The 20,433-nt window shown below is 36.7% G+C and overlaps 1 protein-coding gene across 22 annotated transcripts in view; it reads left to right on the plus strand.

Moving 5' to 3' along the window:
• The window catches only part of Dlg1 (discs large MAGUK scaffold protein 1), a 202,381-nt gene that overhangs the window by 103,795 nt on the left and 78,153 nt on the right, over positions 1–20,433 (plus strand). For 12 of the 22 annotated variants that reach the window (XM_021209522.2, XM_029544614.1, XM_029544616.1 and 9 more), the window contains 2 exons: positions 6,322–6,420; positions 15,736–15,789. In XM_021209522.2, coding sequence (XP_021065181.1) covers positions 6,322–6,420; positions 15,736–15,789 — 153 coding nt within the window. The remainder of the gene's footprint in view (positions 1–6,321; positions 6,421–15,735; positions 15,790–20,433) is intronic. The other 10 variants (XM_029544623.1, XM_021209526.2, XM_021209525.1 and 7 more) reach the window with 1 other exon arrangement.

A 20,433-nucleotide genomic window follows, 5' to 3' on the forward strand; every position in this document is an offset into this window, starting at 1 on the left:
GGGCAGGCATGGAGTAGCAGGAGATAGGTAACTAGCAAGTGGGCAGGCATGGAGTAGCAGGAGCAAGGTAACTAGCAAGTGGACAGACATGGAGTAGCAGGTCAGTGTAGCTGAAGCAGTAAGTGGAGGGAGAATGTAAGATCACTACGTGGAAGGCTAGCAGAGCCTGACCCACTGAGCGCTTTCAGAGGCGTGACGAGAACAGAGCAGCTGCCATTGCTACAAAGCATTACAAGCCTACTGTAGCTTAATAGGTGGTGAAGTCCATGGTGATGCATATTTATCTAGCCAGTTCCAAAAATATCAAAGATAAAGGCGTATTACAATTGATAACATCCTCCCTGTGTTAATTATGTAACCATATCTTTAAATTCAGTCTTTAAGGCTCTGTTTTTAAGTTTGTAGTGAGTGAGTCATCCTTTTTAGAGGCTGTTAGCTGAATGCTAATATAAATACCACCTTTTCATAAAGAAGAGAACAGAAACCTTAATTTTATGAATTTTCAACTGAAAATAATAGATTCATGAGCTAATTTGTCTGTGTAAACTATAAACAGTTTCGCATCTATGCTTCTAAAGTAGAATTAATTACTAGATCTATTTTCCTATTTCCCACAGCTATTTTAAGTTTTTAAAAAATATTTGTATTTTGATACTTTTTGTGTTTTATTTAAAAATAAGCCTGATTTTATACACTCTTTTGAGACATTGGCATGGATGTCATATGTGGTTGAAATACTTTTTTTTTTTTTTTTAGCTAAACAAGTTTATATTAAAGATGTAATGTGTTTGCAGTGACGGTGGCAAAGGGCGTATGAATCATAAGAAAAATATTAAACCATGAAAAATACCTTTTGTCCTGTGATATTGATCCTCTCTTGAATACAGAAATTCCCAAGTGGAGTTTGTATAAATCAACTTTGCTATATTTTATCCTCTGCAAACATTCAAAGGCTTGCAGGTTTTTCTGGTTTCTTTTTTTTCTTTTAAGTAGCTGCTTTGACATTTAATCAGAAGCGTGCCTCATTATGGCATAGTAGATCTTTAAACAAAGGACCAAGGAACCTGGATTAAGAATTCTAACTATGTGTGTACAAAGTCAGGCTCCTTAGTCACCAACAGTAGCCTGGGGTGGTTACATTGGTTGCCTAAGATACTGGTACCAAAAAATTTGTTAATTCATTTATTTCACTTTTGCTTGAAAATACAGTATATTTTTAGACGTTGGGTTTTGTTTTTTGTTTTGCTTTGTTTTGATTAGTCTTAAATTCATTTTACTGAGTATATGAAGCATGTTAATATAAAATGTAGACATTAGCTTCTTGGTATTTTGGTTTTATTTATCTTGTCAGTTTTACATTCTGAAAATCATTTTTTGTTATTTTATCTCTTGATTTTATGTTTTATCTTTTGATTACAGGAGACTAAGTTTTAAACCCAGGGCTTCATGCTTGTTAAGCAAGTATTAAACCACTGAGCAAATCTCTCCCAGCCCTGAAAGTCTTAATAAATAATTAGCAAGAAAAATAAATACTACAGTTCTTTCATGTCCAAGTCTAATTATTATCTAGGAAATAATTTTTAGTTGCAATTGTGAGAATTGTTTTGATTTGTTGAGACTATTTTATGTTGATCAGGATGGATTTGAACTCACAGAGAAAAGATCTTCCTGTCTCTGCCTCCCAGGTGCTGGGACAAGAGGCACGCTCCACTGTGCTCAGCTGGAGGTATTATTTTTAATAGTCCTCACATCCCATCGGTTCCCAGGTACATTAACTCTACACTCACGGGTTCTATCTGACTATTCATGCCCATTTTCACCAGTGCTGCCAGTCGGGTTATGCTAGGCTCACAATGTGTATATATTGTTGAATGCCTAAAAGTGAGGGTCAGTATTACATTGTCATAAATGAGGATGTGCACATACTTCACATGACATAAGAATCTATATTTTGAGTGCAGGTTTTCTAAATTAAGACCTTAAATTAGTATAAAAAAATAAACCTATGTAGAAAATTAGTACAATTTTGTTAAATCAGTTTAAACATTTTTCAGGTAATTGCCAATGTGGTTTTTCAAAAGTACTTGACAATGTATAATCTATCCAATTATTTTATAGAAATGTACAATTTTCTGCAGTGTTCCTTCAGACAGTGTTAATATTATAACCTCTGTTGTCATGGAAACAAGTCTCCGAAGGCAGCCTTAGAGGCTAATGATTCTGTGGTGTTGCTATGGATAGAAACAACTGAGACTGTTGCTAGTCATGTGACCCAGGTTTTTAAAAACAATAACAGATCTCGATTGAGCTGATTTTTACTGAGTGATACAAATAGAACAGGACAGGAATGATGTAAGGGTCATTGTTTTCTACTTGATTTATAGGGTTATAGAAGAGTGTTAAGGTTTAAAATGCTATTATCCATTCTTTTCTGAAAATAACCTAAATATAATGATTACTTTGTTTTGCCTCATTGTTTAAACAATACATGTCGATGCATTATTATATTTTACATTTTCCAGTTTAGAATCTTCCACAGCTCCTAAGCATTTTATCACATTCTCAAATGTATTTAAGTCCTCTTCATCTCCTTGCTCTATTTTGTAAAATCGAATATTTGACATTCCTCATCAACTTTCATTTGATTATTAGGGTTTTTAGAACTGTATTTTTGTTTCAAGTGAATTAAATGGATTTTTTTATTACTCTGTTTATCATTTATGACTTGGATATTTTATTTGTTGGTAAATCATTGTTGGTTAAGTATTTGTATGCTGAAGAGGTGGGGACATATGTTCTTTTCACAGAATTCTTAATTACAGGTGTCTCTTACAGACTGTGAGATACGGTGTCATAGGTTGTTGTCAGGAGGTTTTTTTTTTAAGGAAACAGTATTTAGATCTTGTACTGGCTGTTTTTGTGTGTCAACTTGACACGAGCTGGAGTTATCACAAGAAAGGAGGCTCCCTTGAGGAAATGCCTCCATGAGATCTGGCTACAAGGCAGTTTCTTAATTAGTGATCAAGGGTGAGAGGGCCCATTGTGGGTGGTACCATCCCTGGGTTGGTAGTCTTGGGTTCTATAAGAGAGCAGGCTGAGCAAGCCAGGGGAAGCAAGCCAGTAATATTCCTCCATGGCCTCTGCATCAGTTCCTGCTTCCTGACCTTCTTGAGTTCCAGTCCTGACTTCCTTTGGTGATGAACAGCAGTGTGGAAGTGTAAGCTGAATAAACCCTTTCCTCCCAACTTGCTTCTTCGTCATGATGTTTGTGCAGAAACAGAAACCCTGACTAAGACAGATCCTTTCCAAAGAAAGTAGATTCTAGAACAGAACAGGCTCTGAAAAAGAAGGGTACGGTGGGGTTTGAATGTAACATAAAGAGAATAATGATTTGTCATAAGGGATATGGGGAGCAACTGACGTGTGTGTGTGTGTGTGTGTGTGTGTGTGTGTGTGTGTGTGTGTGTGTGTGTATTGTGCTTGGCTTTAAATTTTGAGGTGAGTGTATAGCATTGCCTAATTTTACAAGAACTGTAACCCTAGTATTAGGACTCCAGTGTGCACTTACTAGTGTAGAAGTACTATGGTACTACTAAACCATTACCCACGGATTGATACAGCTCAAGACTAGAACAACAACAAAGACAGACCAGGAGTCTTAGAGGTGATAGCTACATTCACATTCACAGCCTTCATTGTACTCATGTTTCATATGTGTTAACCTACGAGATTGCATACATTAAATATGTACTGTTGGGGCTGAAGAAACGGCTTCGTAGTTTGAGAGCATTGTTGCTCTTTAAGAAGGTCTTGGTTCAATTCCCACATGGCAGCTCACATCCATTTGTAACTCTAGTTCCAAGGAATCTGACACCCTCTTCTGTCCTTTTCAGGTAGTGTATGTGTGTGGTGCACAGACATACTTGCAGCCAAAATATCCATACACAGTAAAAAATTAAAATATGTAGAGTTTATATTAGTTATGCTATAATAAAATTGCTTATAAAAATTGTACAATAGCCAGGCAATGGTGGCACACTCCTTTAATCCCAGCACTTGGGAAGGCAGAGGCAGATGGACCTCTGAGTTCGAGGCCTGCCTGGTCTACAGAGTGAGTTCCAGGACAGCCAGGGCTACACAGAGATAGTGAGTGGAACTACTATTCCCTTTTCCGACCCTGATTCCTGGACCCATGGATCCTGGCTATAGGGGAAACTGTACCATATATCAAACGCTGATATAAAGCAATCTACAGATTCAATGCACTCCCCATCAAAATTCCAACTCAAATCTTCAACGAATTAGAAAGGGCAATTTGCAAATTCATTTGGAATTTCAAAAAACCTAGGATAGTGAAAACTATTCTAAACAATAAAAGAACCTCTGGGGGAATCACCATCTCTGACCTCAAGCTGTACTACAGAGCAACTGCGATAAATAAAAACAAAAACAAACAAACAAACAAAGAACCTGCATGGTATTGGTATAGTGACAGGCAGGTAGATCAATGGAATAGAATTGAAGACCCAGAAATGAACCCACACATCTATGGTCACTTGATTAATTTAAAAAAATGAAAGAAAGAATCACCAAAGTGAGTGTCGGATAGTACTTAACTTCAGTCAGCCAGTACTGGTAATGCTACCTCTGATCACTTGTTTAAGATTCTGTCTGTTGTGTTGATCCAGGTTAGTATTTTGAGGAGTTACATTATCTTTTGTGTGTGTGTGTGTGTGTGTGTGTGTGTGTGTGTGTGTGTGTGTGTGTTTGAGTATTCTGCCTACATGTATGCCAATGCACCTGCTTCCTACCGCAAAAGATAGCAGCTCCCCTGGAACTGGAGTCACCTGTGTGGGTAAATGAGACTCGAACCCAGGTTCTCTGCAAGAATAGTCAGTGCTTTTAACCCCTAAGCTATCTCTCCAGCCCTTTATTTTAGCCTTTTAAGTATATAATTGGGTGACATTAAGTATATATTCACAATATTATGCAAATGCCATCCCTTCTCTACTTCTTTGGGGAAGGGGAGATTGATTTCCTTTTTCTTTGCATCATTAACTCTAATGGCTAAAAATATGTGAAAAGAAAATAAATTCAGATAGCAGAGTCCAGCAGTTCTAGTTCATTCGTCAGTGTTAATGTTTTTGCAGTTAATATTCTTATGAAACTCAAAGCATCTCTAGAGCATGTTCATTGTGTCTGACTGGTAAGGGTGTGCTGATGAAAGAGGATTTCTTTGGTGTCGGTACACAGATCCTCTCACCATTCGTTTATTGTCAAATTCAAAATCAAAGCAAGAGTTGGAACAACCACAATCCTGACCCCAGTTAATGTTCAAACCTTTCTTCTATTTTTCATAAATTTCATCTCTCTCAATATTATAAGTAGTATTCTACCTGATTTATAAACAACTATAGATTATTTTAATTGCTTCATAGCAGTTAATGTTAGTGGTTAATTTTACTTAAAATACCTTTGAATATTTAGGATATTAGAGAATTCCCCAGTATAAGAACTGTTTGAGAGAATACCTTAGAAGTTTTTTTTTTTTAGACAGGGTTTCTCTGTGTTGCCCTGGCTGTCCTGGAATTCACTCTATAGACCAGGCTGGCCTTGAACTCAGAAATCCGCCTGCCTCTGCCTCTCAAGTGCTGGGATTAATGGCATGCACTGCCATTAAACTAAGTCAGAGTTCAGACATTTTTGTTTTAAAGAATGTTTATATTTACTGGCAAATTACTTTTTCTGAACTTTCCCCTCCACTCTTGCCAGATTATTTCTGTCACATGATGGCAACCAGTGTTAGTGGGTTAGTGACTTTAGAGGGACACCAGGCAGACATTAGGAACATTATTGTTCTTGGTAGCAGAGTTTAAATAGTATGGATTAATTTTCAATGATACAAATTCATTTTGGAAATTTTCTTTTTAATATTTTTCTGTGGATTTATAAGATTATTTGCATAGTAGGCTAATAATTTTTTTATTTTAATGTGAAAAGTGGAAATAGTCAAATAACTTCTGGATGCTAGAAAAGCATCTGTCTATAAAACAAGCCATCATAAGTAGACTGTGGTTGTCTTACTGACACACCATACAGAACAGACTCCTCCGTGTTCCCTAGCGTTATACAGTGATGTCATAATTATTGCTGGAATAATTAGGACAGTCTCAATACTTAACTAACTAAAGTAATATCTTAATGAATTATTGTTATTACTATATAGAGAACTATAATTTACCTTTATGTACCATAAACAACTTTCTGTTTGTTTTTCTTTATTTGGTGTTTTTTCCTGATTTTTGTCCTTGATGATTTTAGCCCACAGAAGCTGTTCCTCCCTCCTCTCCCATTGTCCCTGTGACCCCTGCCCTGCCAGTCCCTGCAGAGAGTACTGTCGTCCTGCCCTCCGCACCACAGGTTGTTATTGCTTTCTTTTTTCTTTATAACAATTTAATTTACTTTCAATGTTTTATTTGTATCTTTTAAAACTGTGGAAGTATTTTTTGTTAGGTATATTAATTTCTTTTGACTTCAATTGGGATTTAATATAGGTTCAACTTTTGGCACTTTACTTGGTAGTCTATAAATGGAGTGCATTCTGAACATATAGTAATGAACCTTTGGGGATTTGTTAACATGCCTTTATACTTGTAACTATGTTTAGAACAAGTTTTATAAATTAGTCTAATATTTAAACGTAATGGTCCTGTTCCTTTGCCACATCCATTCTTTTATATGGCACTGTTTCTCCGTGTATACTATAATAAGTTGTATCTCAATTTTATGAAAATTCCTGTTTTAGAGACAGGGCCTCACATAGTCTGTGTTAGCTTTGATCCTGCTGCCGCCATTTCCTGAGCCCCCGGTCTCGATGTGTGCCGTGGTGCTCTATGTCCATGTGAGCTATTTACACAATTCTCATAACTTCTATCAGAACTGAGACAGAAGAAAACCATAGCCAAATGTTAGTAAATTTGGTAAGTTTTAATTTTTAGAATCTTACTAGTTGTAAGGAGTAGTTTGTTGACACTTAATTGCCATTACAACACAGTTTAATAACAGCACACATTAATAGTGAGTGTGTTATGTATAATATTAATGATCTTCCGTTGAGAGCTTGCAGTATCATTTTAAAGATAAATGTGTTCGTAGATATTTTTGCTGAAATTTATGAGTGGCACAAATCTGGGTGGGTAAACAGTGTGTGAGAGTGTAAATAGTGTGTGTGGGTGTAGTCGCAGCATCAGATGGTCCTCACTGAGGGGGGAGATGAGAACATTGTGGGCACTCACGGTTTAGGGCTTCCCTCTGCTAACAACTGAACACCAGTCAGAATAGCCATACTAACTGAGATCCCAGGATAAATCGTCAGTTACAGTGAGACTTCACTGTAATGACTGAATGATACTAATACTGCGACTTTTGTAGAGCCTTCACCTTTTGTGGAAATAATTTAGAATTCAGTCATTATGAAACCATCATGAATTCAATAAGTAAATCCAGACACATATTATTTCTATATTGCAGAGAGTGGGCAGTCAGCAATCAAAGTTATTGAAACATGGTAAAGATACATGTGTTTTTAAATGCCTAGTGGTATGACATTTCCCAATGGAATCTCAAAGGTTATTTTACTTGCTTCTTTCTTAAAATAATCTGTTAGAATCCCTTGAAATTTTGTACAGGTCTCTGCTCTGTTTTTTAATTAGGAACCTGTCTTTTTTTTTTTTTTTTTTTTTAAGATTTCTTTCTTTTATTTATCTAGTGTCCCTAACAGCAATCTATTATTATTGTAAGTTGTAAACACTCATAGTCTTAGAGTTAAAAAACATAATTAAATAAAGGTTTACAGGTAGTCTGACTTGTTTTGCACTCATTCCAACCATGTACTGCTGTGTAGCAGAATAGTTCACTTCACAGTGATAAATTCTTTTAGCAAGTCTATATTACTAGAGAGGTAGTAGTTCTGTGTGAGAGATTCTGCAGTGATAAAGTCTTAATATAGGAGGAGTTATAGCTTTGAGTCCTGATTTCAGTTCCCAGCAAAAAAGAAAAAAAAAGGTGTGTCTGTACAATACCTTTCACACAATCCCCTCATGCTAGCTACTTAACTTTTTTCCTTTTGAGAGAGAGAGAGAGAGAGAGAGAGAGAGAGAGAGAGAGAGAGAGAGAGAGAGAGAGAGAGAGAGAGTGTAAATGAAGAAGCAAACTTAAAAGTCATTGAGCTACCAGTCATGGCGTCACACCTTTAATTCCCAGAGCTGGGGAGGCAGAGGCAGGAGAATCTCTGAGTTCAAAGCTAGCATGGTCCTATATAGCAAGCTCTAAAACAGCCGGGACTACATAGAGACTGTCTTAAAAAAACAAACAAAATCACTGAAGAAAAGGAATGCCTTCAGTGTGTTTTATAAACACAACTGATGTCCTTAGATGATAGTAATCCATGCTGTATAACATGAGAAGCTCATGGATTTGTCTCGTTTTCCAAGCTAAGTATTGTCCTTGATATTAAATATAGCACATTTATTGTTAAAAAACAATTAAGTTCAAAAAGCATATTCTTTTAAGGAATGTGTACCTTGGAGTAGAGGGCTGGCTCAACAGTTAAAAGCAGATACTACTCTTACAGAAGACCCAAGTTCAGTCCTGGGCACTAAGGTCAGGTGGCTCACAACCTATTTTTGACTCCACTCCAGGGAATTTGGCATACTCTTATGGTCTCTACAGGCACTTGATTCACAAATACACACAAAAGCTCACACACTTGAAAAATAAATTAAATCTTCATCGTTAAACCCTTATCAGAGAAGTGTCTTCTTGCAGTAGATAGAATTTTTTAGCACAGAGACCCACAACTGGACAGTGTGCAGTCAGTGAAAGACCATGAAGCACTTGGCCCTAAATGGCATGTCTTATCAAACTCCTCTCCTTGAGGCTCAGGGATCAGTGCAGAAGAGGAGACAGAAAGTTGTAAAAGCCAGAGAGAGAATGGATGATTCCAAGAGAACGTATTTTAGATGCACATATGAATTCAGAAACTGTGACATCACTAACATTCAAGTAAAATCCCAGGAGAGAGAAGTAGATATGAGGTCCAAAAAGCTATTTGATAGCTATTGATAACAGTTGATAGCTGTTGAGAGATAGAAAATCAGTTTACCCAGTGTAGTGACACTAGGTATATATATAGCCACACTCCAGGGCAGGCCCACTCTTAGAGTAGTTGACTAACACAAAATGAATGCCACTGATTGTTGCCGTTGCTGCTGCTGTTATGGTTTGGTGATTTTGTCTTTGGTATTTATTTTGTTTTCTTGGGTTGTTGGGCTTTTTGTTTTGTTATGTTTTGTTTGTTTTGGGAAAGGAAGGGAGGGGTACACATTAAATTGAGGATCAAAATGTATTATATGAAAAAAATGTAAGCACTTTTGAAATGTAATATAAAAAAATGTATAACTTGTTTGTCTTTTTAGAGGCATCAGGATGGTAATAGAAGCTGTTTAGTCGGGGTTAATATTGCTGTGATAAAACACCATAACCAAAAACAAGTTGGAGAGGGAAGGATATATTTGGCCTAAAATTCCACGTTGTAGTTTTTCAATAAAAGAAGTCAGGACAAGAACTCACACAGGGCAGGAACCTGGAGGCAGGAGCTGATGCAAAGGCTTGCTCAGTCTGCTTTCTTAGAGAACCCAGGATCACCAGCCATGGATGGCCCTGCCCACAGTGAGCTGGGCTCGCCCATAAGTCACTAATTAAGGTACTGACCTACAAGCTTCCCTGCAGTGCGGTCTTATGCAGACATTTGCTCAGTTGAGGCTCCCCCTCTCAGATGACTTCAGTTTATGTCAAGTTGACATAAAGCTGTTCAGCACAGAAATAGAAGAAATAGTCCTGTCTTTGTCACACAAATAAGTTACACTTTGAAAATGTTATGCTCCTCCTGTATGTGCAAGGTTAGTCTCCTCCATAGTTCTGTGAGGTTCAGGTCATAACCCCAAAGGAAGAAAGGATGCATAGATGTATGATTTTTTTTTTTTTTTAAAAAAAAAAGACTATATTGTCAGATGGCCATAATGGTGTATTCTTTTCATAGTAACACTGGGAAGGCAAAGTCAGGACGATCCCTCTGAGTTCAAAGCCAGCCTGGTCTATATAGCAAGTTCGAGACAGGTCAGAAAACCACAAAACCAAAAACACCTTTTTGCTGTTTTTCTTTCTTTTTGTCAAATGCTTTTATATTTTACAGAGTGCTTGTATGTTGATCCTATCATTTGAACTTTATTAAAGCTGACTACAAATGGTGCAGTGCAAGATACATTGAGTGGCTGCATAAAATTAATAATACATCATGAACTTACCCACTACCACTCAGCAACACTCATTTCTATACGTGAGAGTGGGAGACATTTCTCATGTTTTTCAGAGCTCCAGTTTCCCACATGAACCAAAGCACATGATACGTAGTTCTTTCTGCCAAAGATGCAACCACTCATCTTTACAATTCTCCTTTTTAATCCAGAGGCATATGTCTGCTCCAAGCAGATGCTTTAAACTTGATTGTCAACCTGAAGCACTATTCTGGGATTCAAGTTTGGCAATGCTTTTGTTCTAGTGCGCTCTTGGATGTATTCTTATTCCTTCTCCCCTCTCTCCAGACCCCCGTCTCTTTTGCTCTCCCTTACTCTCCTCTCCTCTCCTCTCCCTTCCATTCTCCTTTCCCTTTCCCCCTCTGTGCTGGTCATGCCTGTGTGCACGTGTGTGTGTGTGTGTATTGGGGCAGGGATGGTCTCTTGATACTCAGACACACACTTTACAAGATGTTGGTTTCATTCTTTTTTTTCTTCTTTTTCTTCTCCACTTCTTACCTCTCTTTTTCTTCCTTCTCCCCTTTTGCTTCCTCCTTCAACTTCTAGGAATTGTTCCAATCATATGTATTAATACCCTTCTCCATCTGAAATGTAGTTTTCTGCAGTTCCATTTACAGTCAAATTTGAAAAATATTAAGTGGAAAATGCTAGGAGCCATTGAGTCAGATTTTACATAACCTTTATTTTACAATAGTGTTACACTTGTTCTATTTATTACTAATTACTCTTAATCTCTTTGACTAATTTATAGATTAAACCTCATAGATATCGTATATATGTTACACACACACACACACACACACACACACACACACACGATATAATACTTCTACCCGGTTGTTTCACGTATCTGTGCAACATCCCAAAAGATACTCCTTTGGACCATGGAAACGTAAGTATGTACTGATACCATTTTGACTTCCTACAAGAACAACTATAGATGAGATCATTTACCAGTTAGTTTCATGATGGAATGAGAGTAATAGTCTACTAGAGGTATAGTCTACTGCAGAGTATCCTATGTATGACCTCTGGACTTTTAAAATTTTACAATACATAAAAGTATTAAGTCTAGCTGGGCATGGTGGCGTACGCCTTTAATCCCAGCACTCGGGAGACAGAGGCAGGCGGATTTCTGAGTTCAAGGCCAGCCTGGTCTACAAAGTGAGTTCCAGGACAGCCAGGACTATACAGAGAAATCTTGAAAAAAAAAAAAAGAGTATTGAGTCTTAAATTATTGGATCAGTAGTATTGTTTGACTTGATATATTTTCATTTTATGAGTAATCTTAAAATAGTATCTGTGATATTATCTGGATGGATTTCTTTGTAATTATATTCTGACACTTGGCGAAAGTTTCTTTATTCTACTTATTTTGTAGAATATTTTTTAGTTTTGTACTGGGCTTTATTTTCAAATCACTTCAGGTTTGTAAAGTTGCAAAATAGTACAAAGATGTTCCAGACTTTTACCAATATATACTAGTTGTTAATACTTAAACTTAACTACATCCCCTTTCTAATTTCTCTTTATGTGTATTATTTATCATCATCATTATTAATCAATTCTATGAATTTTATAGGTTAATTTAGCAGCAATCACTACAAGATACTTTATTAATCATTAAATATATCAGCAAACTTCACTTTCTTTAACTGTTAGTAGTAACACAGGTCAGATTCTTTATTCTGTCAGTTGTTTTTCTAGACTATCACTTGCCATAGGACAGGGTACCGCTTCCCTAGCCTCTAAGAGATTGACGGGGCTTTCTTGTGCATGTTGAAACACATACAACGCTGTATTTCTTAGAAGTAATGATAGATAAATATGTGTACAGTTTTCTATGGTTTATGACATGTTTATTACTTCTGGGAACCTTACACAATCTTTGGTAAAGAGTTGTCTATTCATTTTGGTTAATATAATCAAAGGTCATCGAATAGCTGTGAAGTTGAGATCTTGGACCAGGTCTTGGCATATAGTCTTTTGAAGAGAAATGTAGGAAGTAGGTTTTTCTTTTCCTATCTAAAATAACAAGAAAACAGAAAGCAGGGGCTACTCTGGCCAACATCTTACTTCACAGGAATACTCTGAAGAGTCTGTGGGGACTTCGTTTTAAGTTTTTACTGCAACTATATAAAACAAGTTTATTTTCTATAGCTACTCTTCCTGCCTTCTGTGGGAAGCTGTCCTTTATTTTGCTGGTAGAGTAGCTTTAACTTTGGTGCTATATTTATCTATCTGCATTGTGCATACATCTTCTGGATCAACTCAATATTATGCTCCTTCATTCATTCCTGTGAAAGACCTCCATATGGAGACTTCCCCACTCTAACCCTGAGATATCGCACACCCAATATCAAGCAAAAACTAAACACGTTAGAACTGGACAAAAAAAGAAAAAAAGAAAAGAAAAGAAAAGGAAAAAAAACAAAGAAAAGAGTCCAAGAGAAGGAATGAGACTCAGAGCCAATCACCCACACTCAGGGACCTGGTGCATGCTGTCCATCTCTGTGAGTTCATAGAAGCTTTGATCGTGTGTGTGTGTGTGTGTGTGTGTGTGTGTGTGTGTGTGTGTGTGTGTGTGTATTGTCCTCCATCTCCTTGGGCTCCTCGACTCTTTCTGTCTTCTCTTCTGTGAGGTTCTCTGAGCTCTAAGGGAATGGATTTTATGGAGACATCCCATTTAGGGCTTAGTGTTCCAGAGTTTCTCACTCTCTGTTATGACATATTTTTTCCAATTGCTAGGGATTCTTAATGTCATGATAGATTTATCTACCAGATGCTAGAGTGATTTAAATTTTTTAATTAATCCTTAATGTGAACATTCATGGTTTTTGAGGTTTCCCTTCAGGGAAACCTCTTTAAATTTTACTCTTTAAATTTTTCCTATATGTATAGACAACTTATTCTCCATTGTTTAATTTTTAAGTAAATATAAGATCAAATTTTTATATACATATTTCAATGTTATAAATTATTAGATAAAATATCTGTACAATGATGAGGAATTGTTAACAGATAGCTAACATGGTAATGATTATGGTTAATATATTAATAACTTAGGGAATTTAAATTTCCATAAATATCTACCCATTATGTGATTGGTACAGTTTAGCCGAAGGAACCAAATGGCTTTCTTTCCATAGTGGTTGAAGAATATAATTTCTTTTGTAATTTTAAGTAGCCTTTCTTGAAGTTGGTTGAACTTGTAGTAGTGCATGCTTTCTTTGTAGATAACAAAATACTAATTTCAACTGCTTCTTCTATATATGTAGCCCAAACTGAAACTGTGTTGTGCCTATTTATCATATGATCATTCAGATAAGTTGTTGACTGACAATAGTGTATCATTTGAATTCTCAGACTGTTCTTGAAGTTTAGATTCTCCACCTCAGTTACGTGGGGGGTTGCAAGCAGGTGCCTCCCCACTGGCTCAAAGACTAACTTTTTAAAGTAACCTACAGAAAGTTGACATAGTGGTTTGTTCTTATAATTCTAGCAGTTGGAAGGCTGAGGTAGGAGCATTGGCATGAGTTTGAGGCCAGCCTGGACTGTATAAAAGAATTCCAGATTTTCTTGGGCTATACAGTTAGACTGCCTCAGAATAACAAAAAGTATTTGGAAGAAAACTTTTGTGTTACAATGTATTTTCATACAACTGTGCTGTGTAATTGGGTTTTTGTTTTTTGTTTTTCCAGACAAGGTTTCTCTGTTTAACCCTGGCTATTCTAGAACTTGCTCTGTAGACCAGTCTAACCTCAAACTTAGTTATCCAAACTCAAAGATCCTCTACCTCCAGAATGCTGTGTAATTCTTTAGAGGATTAATATTAGCATTTAAGTATCTCTCTTTGAAAATTTCTTTCATATTCAGTTAAAGTGTTTCATTTAGCACTCTTACAAAAAGTCTTTAAATATTCTGAAAAAGTAATGTTGAGAAGAATTTATCATTTCTAGTTTGTTTTCTTTTGATAGTTAATTTTATTCCTTAGTATCAGCCATGTAAAAAATGAACTTTAACAGGAAACCAGGGTTTTTGTTTTTTGCTTTTTGTTTTTTGTTTTTTGTTTTTTGTTTTTTTCATTTCAAACTTATATAGATGCTCATTGTTTTACTTCTTTTGTGCACTTTAACAAATTGCTGTTATGTGAATGGTTTAAAATAACAGCAATGAACAGGAATTTTAGCCCAAAATAATCTAGGGTCTTTACATGGAAAAATATTCCAATTTTCTTCAAATTTGTGACTGAGTTCTCCGTGTGGCAGATAGTTTTATGTTTGCTTTGAGGAGATTCTTTTTTTTTTTCTTTTTTCTTTTTAAGGTTTATTTATTTTATGTATATGAGTATACTATAGCTGTCTTCAGACACACCAGATGAGGGCATCAGATCCCACTATTGATGGTTGTGAGCCACCATATGGTTGCTGGGAATTGAACTCATGACCTGTGGGAGAATAATCAGTATCATGTCCGAATTTTTGTTTTTCTTCAACATTCAAACAATTCATTGTTGGCAGAATTTTTTTTTTCTTGGTTGATAAAATGATTGGAGATTTTATAGAATCCTTTGAAATAAAATACCTGGGTAATTTTATTTCACTGAAGAATGTTAGCTTCCAGGAAGACTATGGTGGACTTTTTAAAGAATTTATATTTGTATCTGATCCAGTAGAACTGGAGTCAGGAGCTTGAGAGGTGACTCTGTGGTTAAAGCCCTTGCCGTGCAAGGGTGGGCACCAAAGTTCAGATCTCTAGAACCCATCAAAATCATGATGGCTTGGCATTCTGCCAGCAATTCTAGCCTTCTGGATTTAGGAGGCAGAAAGGGAGGGGGAGGGATCCCTAGAGTGAGCTCCATTGCTAGTCAAGCCACATCAGTGAGCCTGGGTTTTAACGAGAGAGCCTACTTCAAAGAATGCCATGGACGAGCAGTAGAGAATCATTCCAGGCATTAACTTCAGACCTCCATATGCACATGTTCACACGTGTATCACACATGTGTAAATATGTGCTTACACTTACATGAAAAGTTCTCAGGAGCAAACCTGGTTACAATTATTTATACCTTGTTTCCCCTCATTTGGCTCTCTTGATTAATGTGTCTTACCTCAATGCATTGTTTAATATGTAGAAAGCTCATTAAAAGCATAACTATAGAAATGGCAAGCCAATGAAATGCAGCCCCTGGGAGACTGTCAGAAGGATCACAAGTTCAAGCCCAGACTGGGCTACAGCACAATACTCCTTCTCACAAAAGCAAAATTAACAGCAAGTCTTTGTTAAGCTGTTAATATTTAAAACATAATATAGCTTGTTAGTTTCCTTGCTACACTAACACTTTACAATTCTTTCTTCACAGGCAAATCCTCCTCCAGTGCTGGTCAACACAGACAGCTTAGAGACACCAACTTATGTAAGTTCTATTTCACCACCAGATATAATTAATTCTGCCTTTTTTGTTGTTGTTCAATTTGATGTAGACCCAAAGACCACAACATTGTTTTCTATAATAAATTTTACTTAAGAATTTCTACCTCATCGTGATAGTATATACCTGTAATTCTGGCCATGGAATCAGGGGCAGAATGATCAGCCCGGGCTATATGGTGAGTTTGAGGCAAGCCTGGGCTACATGAAACCTGGTCTCAAAAATGTTTTGGTCCTAGCAGTATATAATATATCTATAATTGGTAGTAAGTGAACTCATACTATCTTGTTTTGTTTGGGTTGCTATTGTAAATTGTTTTAATTTTGAATGTATGAATAACTTTCACTAAATGCTTTTGCATACTTAATAATTTAGAGAATGGGTTTTATTTTTATTTCATGTGTATGAGTGTCTGGATATAGGTCTATGCACCATGTGTGTGTAACGCCTGAAGAGGGCACATAAGATCCTGCCTGAAATGAGTTACAGGAGTTGCCACCTGCCATGAGGATGCTGGGAATTGAGCCCAGTCTTCAGGAAGAGCACCCAGTGATCTTAGCTGCTGAGAGCCGTTTCTCTAGCCCAACTCATAATGATTTTGTGTAGTTATTCATATAATGCTTGTATTTATCCTTGTTATAATAAGCATCAATTTTGTGGTTTTGTTTTTGTTACTTTGGTGCTGAACCTCCATAATAAGCATCAATTTTGTGGTTTTGTTTTTGTTACTTTGGTGCTGAACCTCCATTTCCCAGCTCACCCCCAGTGCCAGAAATTAAACCCAGGCCCTAGAGCCTATCAGGCTAACACTTTACAGTGAGCATACACCACCCTACTAATTTACTTTTTTTAACTGCTAAATAATATTCTCTTACATAGACATACTACACTGTGTGGCTGCTCTTCTTTTGAGTTTGTTGAAAGAAGATCACTTTCTTGCTTTTTCTAGGGTGTAGTTTCACTCCTTGTGTTGGTGTTTTCCATCTGTTATCCTTTGTAGGGCTGGATTTGTGGAAAGATATTACGTAAATTTGGTTTTGTCATGGAATATCTTGGTTTCTCCGTCTATGGTAATTGAGAGTTTTGCTGGGTATAGTAGTCTGGGCTGGCATTTGTGTTCTCTTAGGGTCTGTATGACATCTCCCCAGGATCTTCTAGCTTTCATAGTCTCTGGTGAGAAGTCTGGTATAATTCTGATAGGTCTGCCTTTATATGTTACTTCACCTTTTTCCCTTACTGCTTTTAATATTCTTTGTTTTGTGCATTTGGTGTTTTGACTATTATGTGACAGGAGGAATTTCTTTTCTGGTTCAGTCTATTTGGAGTTCTGTAGGCTTCTTATATGTTTATGGGCATCTCTTTCTTTAGGTTAGGGAAGTTTTCTTCTATAATTTTGTTGAAGATATTTACTGGCCCTTTAAGTTGGGAATCTTTACTCTCTTTTCTATACCTATTCTCCTTAAGTTTGGTCCTCTTATTGTGTCCTGGATTTCCTAGATGTTTTGGGTTAGGGGCTTTTTGCAATTTGCATTTTCTTTAACTCTTGTGTCAATGTTTTCTATGGTATCTTCTGCCCCTGAGATTCTCTCTTCTATCTCTTGTACTCTGTTGGTGATGTTGCATCTATGACTCCTGATCTCTTTCCTAGGTTTTCTATCTCCAGAGTTGTCTCCCATTGTGACTTCTTTATTGTTTCTATGTCCACTTTTAGATCCTGGTTGGTTTTGTTCAATTCCTTTACCTGTTTGATTGTGTTTTCCTGTAATTCTCTAAGTGATTTTTGTGTTTCCCTTTTAAGGGCTTCTACCTGTTTACCTGTGTTCTCTTGTATTTCTTTCTTTTTGGGGGGGGTGGGGGGAGGGTTCCAGACAGGGTTTCTCTGTATAGCCCTGGCTGTCCTGAAACTCACTTTGTAGACCAGGCTGCCTCAAACTCAGAAATCCACCTGCCTCTGCCTCCCGAGTGCTGGGATTAAAGGCATGCGCCACCATGCCCAGCTCTCTGGTATTTCTTTAAGGGGGTTATTTATGTTCTTCTGAAGTCCTCTGTCATCTTCATGAGATGTGATTTTTAAATCAGTCTTGCTTTTCTGGTGTGTTGCGGTATCCAGAGCTTATTGTGGTGGGAGAACTGGGTTCTGATAATAGTGTCTGGATTTGGTGTCTGCATGTGAGATGGATCCCCGGGTAGGGCAGATACTGTAATCCAGATATCTGCAGATATGGATATCTGTTATTTCTTGACTTATTTCCCTGATTTGAGCTTTCACTACTATATTTAGTAGAAGTACTAAAACCATACATCCTTATTTATTCTTTTTTGGAGGTAAACTTTCAGTTTTCCTATATGGTATATTAAACTCAATTTTAATTACAGATTGACACAACCTCACTGGCACTGAACTTCATTATCTCTCCATCTGTTTTATGTCCTTAAAAAGGAAAAATTTATGTTGGTGAGATGACTTGTGGGTAAAGCATGACGGCCTGAGTTTGCTTCCCCAGTACTGCGTGGTCGGAGAGAACCAGCTCCCACAAGTTGTCCTCTGACCTCCATGATACACACACAATAAGTGTAAAATTTTAAAAATAAAATAGTAAAAATACTAATGTAAGGCCAAAGGACCAAAAGAAAACGTAGATTTCTACAGGTTTCATAAAAGAGGTGAAAGGTGAATTTGTTGAAATCACTCTCATCTTTTCTGTCATAATTTTCTCTCCAAATAAACCCTAAATGCTAGGAAAGAATTCATTCAGTTGAGACTTAATAAATTTCTTACATGATCGCCTTCAGTTTTTCTATATGTAGTATAGTTGATAGTTATAAGTATTTAAAATGAACTTTTGTTTTTTTATTTTTACAAATATTTTGTGTTTTCATTTAAATCCCAGGTGTGGGATCTGGGGCTGCTTTGCAGCAGCTATGGTTTGCCTCATGCTCTAGCAAAGAGGTGATTTGCTAGCTATAGAAAGTTTCTGTGATTTTCGTGACGTTTGGAATTCTGGGAACTTTTCAGAGGTTTATATATAAATGCTAGGGCCCTGAGAGGCAGGTTCTGGTTGGATTGAGTTTGTTAGTCCTCATGCTCAAGGAAGAAACAAAAGGAAAGAAATGAAATTCAAGGAACTCCTCCCTCCAGCTCTCCCTCCCTCCTGTCCTCCTCTCTCTCCTAGTGAGCAGAAGGGAGTAAGATTAGGGGTAAAGGATGGGGAAAGAAGAGCCCACAAAGTAGCAAAGATCAGCTACAAACTTAAGAGTCATTATTTAGGGAAATTTTTAAGCAAACTCTTTAGAGTTAATTTTTATTTAGTTACATTAATTTTTCATTAGGAAGAACTTTTGCTTTTCTTTACATTTTAATTTTAGATTTTTGGCTTGTAATATAGGCTTTGAGGTTTAGTTACTCAGGTTATGCAATATGAACCATGAATTATGAATATTGGTGCATAAGATCTTGAATGTCAATATATTACTATGTGGAAAGATACTATTAAATTAAACCTAAGCTGTAGCATATTAATAAATCAAGCATCTTTGTTATCTTCCTTTGGCCAAGTCATACACTTTTAACATAATAAGCTTTGTCTTGTTTGATTTTATTAGTGCTTTTCTAATTAGAAAATTTAAGTCTGTGTCAGTGAAAGATTGAGTATCTGTGCTAAATGTTTTGCATCTCTTTAGGGCCAGTATGTACCAGTATCAAAAGTATATAATTTTTAAATTTATCAATAATTAATATTATTCCAGGATGTAAACAGTAACTACTCGAAAGTATTGGTCCATATGTTACAATGACAAAAGTATGAAATGCCTAGCAGTCAATCATCTAAAAAGAAAACAGAGTTTACAGGAAAAGACTGTATCTAAGTTCAGTGCCACCTAAAATGCACCATTCACTGTAGTTAGTGGAATTTATCTTTAGAATGCAAGGGAAATATGGCAAAGTCATATCAGCAGATATTCCTACCACAATAACACTGAGGCTTGTGATCAATAGCCATTGAACATCCTAACCATAGACCAATCTTTCATTTCTAAATTCAGCCCTTCACAACATATGCAACCAGTTTTCTCAATTTCTTCTCTTACTCTTTTTCCTTTCCCTCCCTTTCATCTGGGAATGATACTATGTCAGATATATACATGAGTCTAGGGAATATGAACAGCTCCATGAAAATTCTGCACATGGTTATGGGAGAGGGATTGTAGGCTTTCTTCTTCCTCCTCCTCATGTCTCTTAATTAGATAAGGATTTCAAATGTCCTCAAAAAAACATGAGCTCTTTTCTGGACAGACCTGGACTAAACTTACATATAATGAAGGGAAAAAAGAACTTAAGTTTTTGGGGGGAGGACGGGAGTGGGGAGTCTTCGTTGTTTTGTTTCACTGTCATTGTATAACCCTCACTAAAAGCTAGTATCATTTTTTTTAAGACTTATGTATGTATTTATTTTATGTATACGTGTACACTGTGGCTATCTTCAGATACACCAGAAGAGGGCATCTGATCCATTACAGGTGGTTGTGAGAGGCAGGCGGATTTCTGAGCTCGAGGCCAGCCTGGTCTATAAAGTGAGTTCCAGGACAGCCAGGGCTGTACAGAGAAAACCTGTCTTGGGGTGGGGGGGG

Source organism: Mus pahari, chromosome 12, assembly GCF_900095145.1.
Source record: "Mus pahari chromosome 12, PAHARI_EIJ_v1.1, whole genome shotgun sequence".
In the NCBI taxonomy this organism is placed as follows: Eukaryota; Metazoa; Chordata; class Mammalia; order Rodentia; family Muridae; genus Mus; species Mus pahari.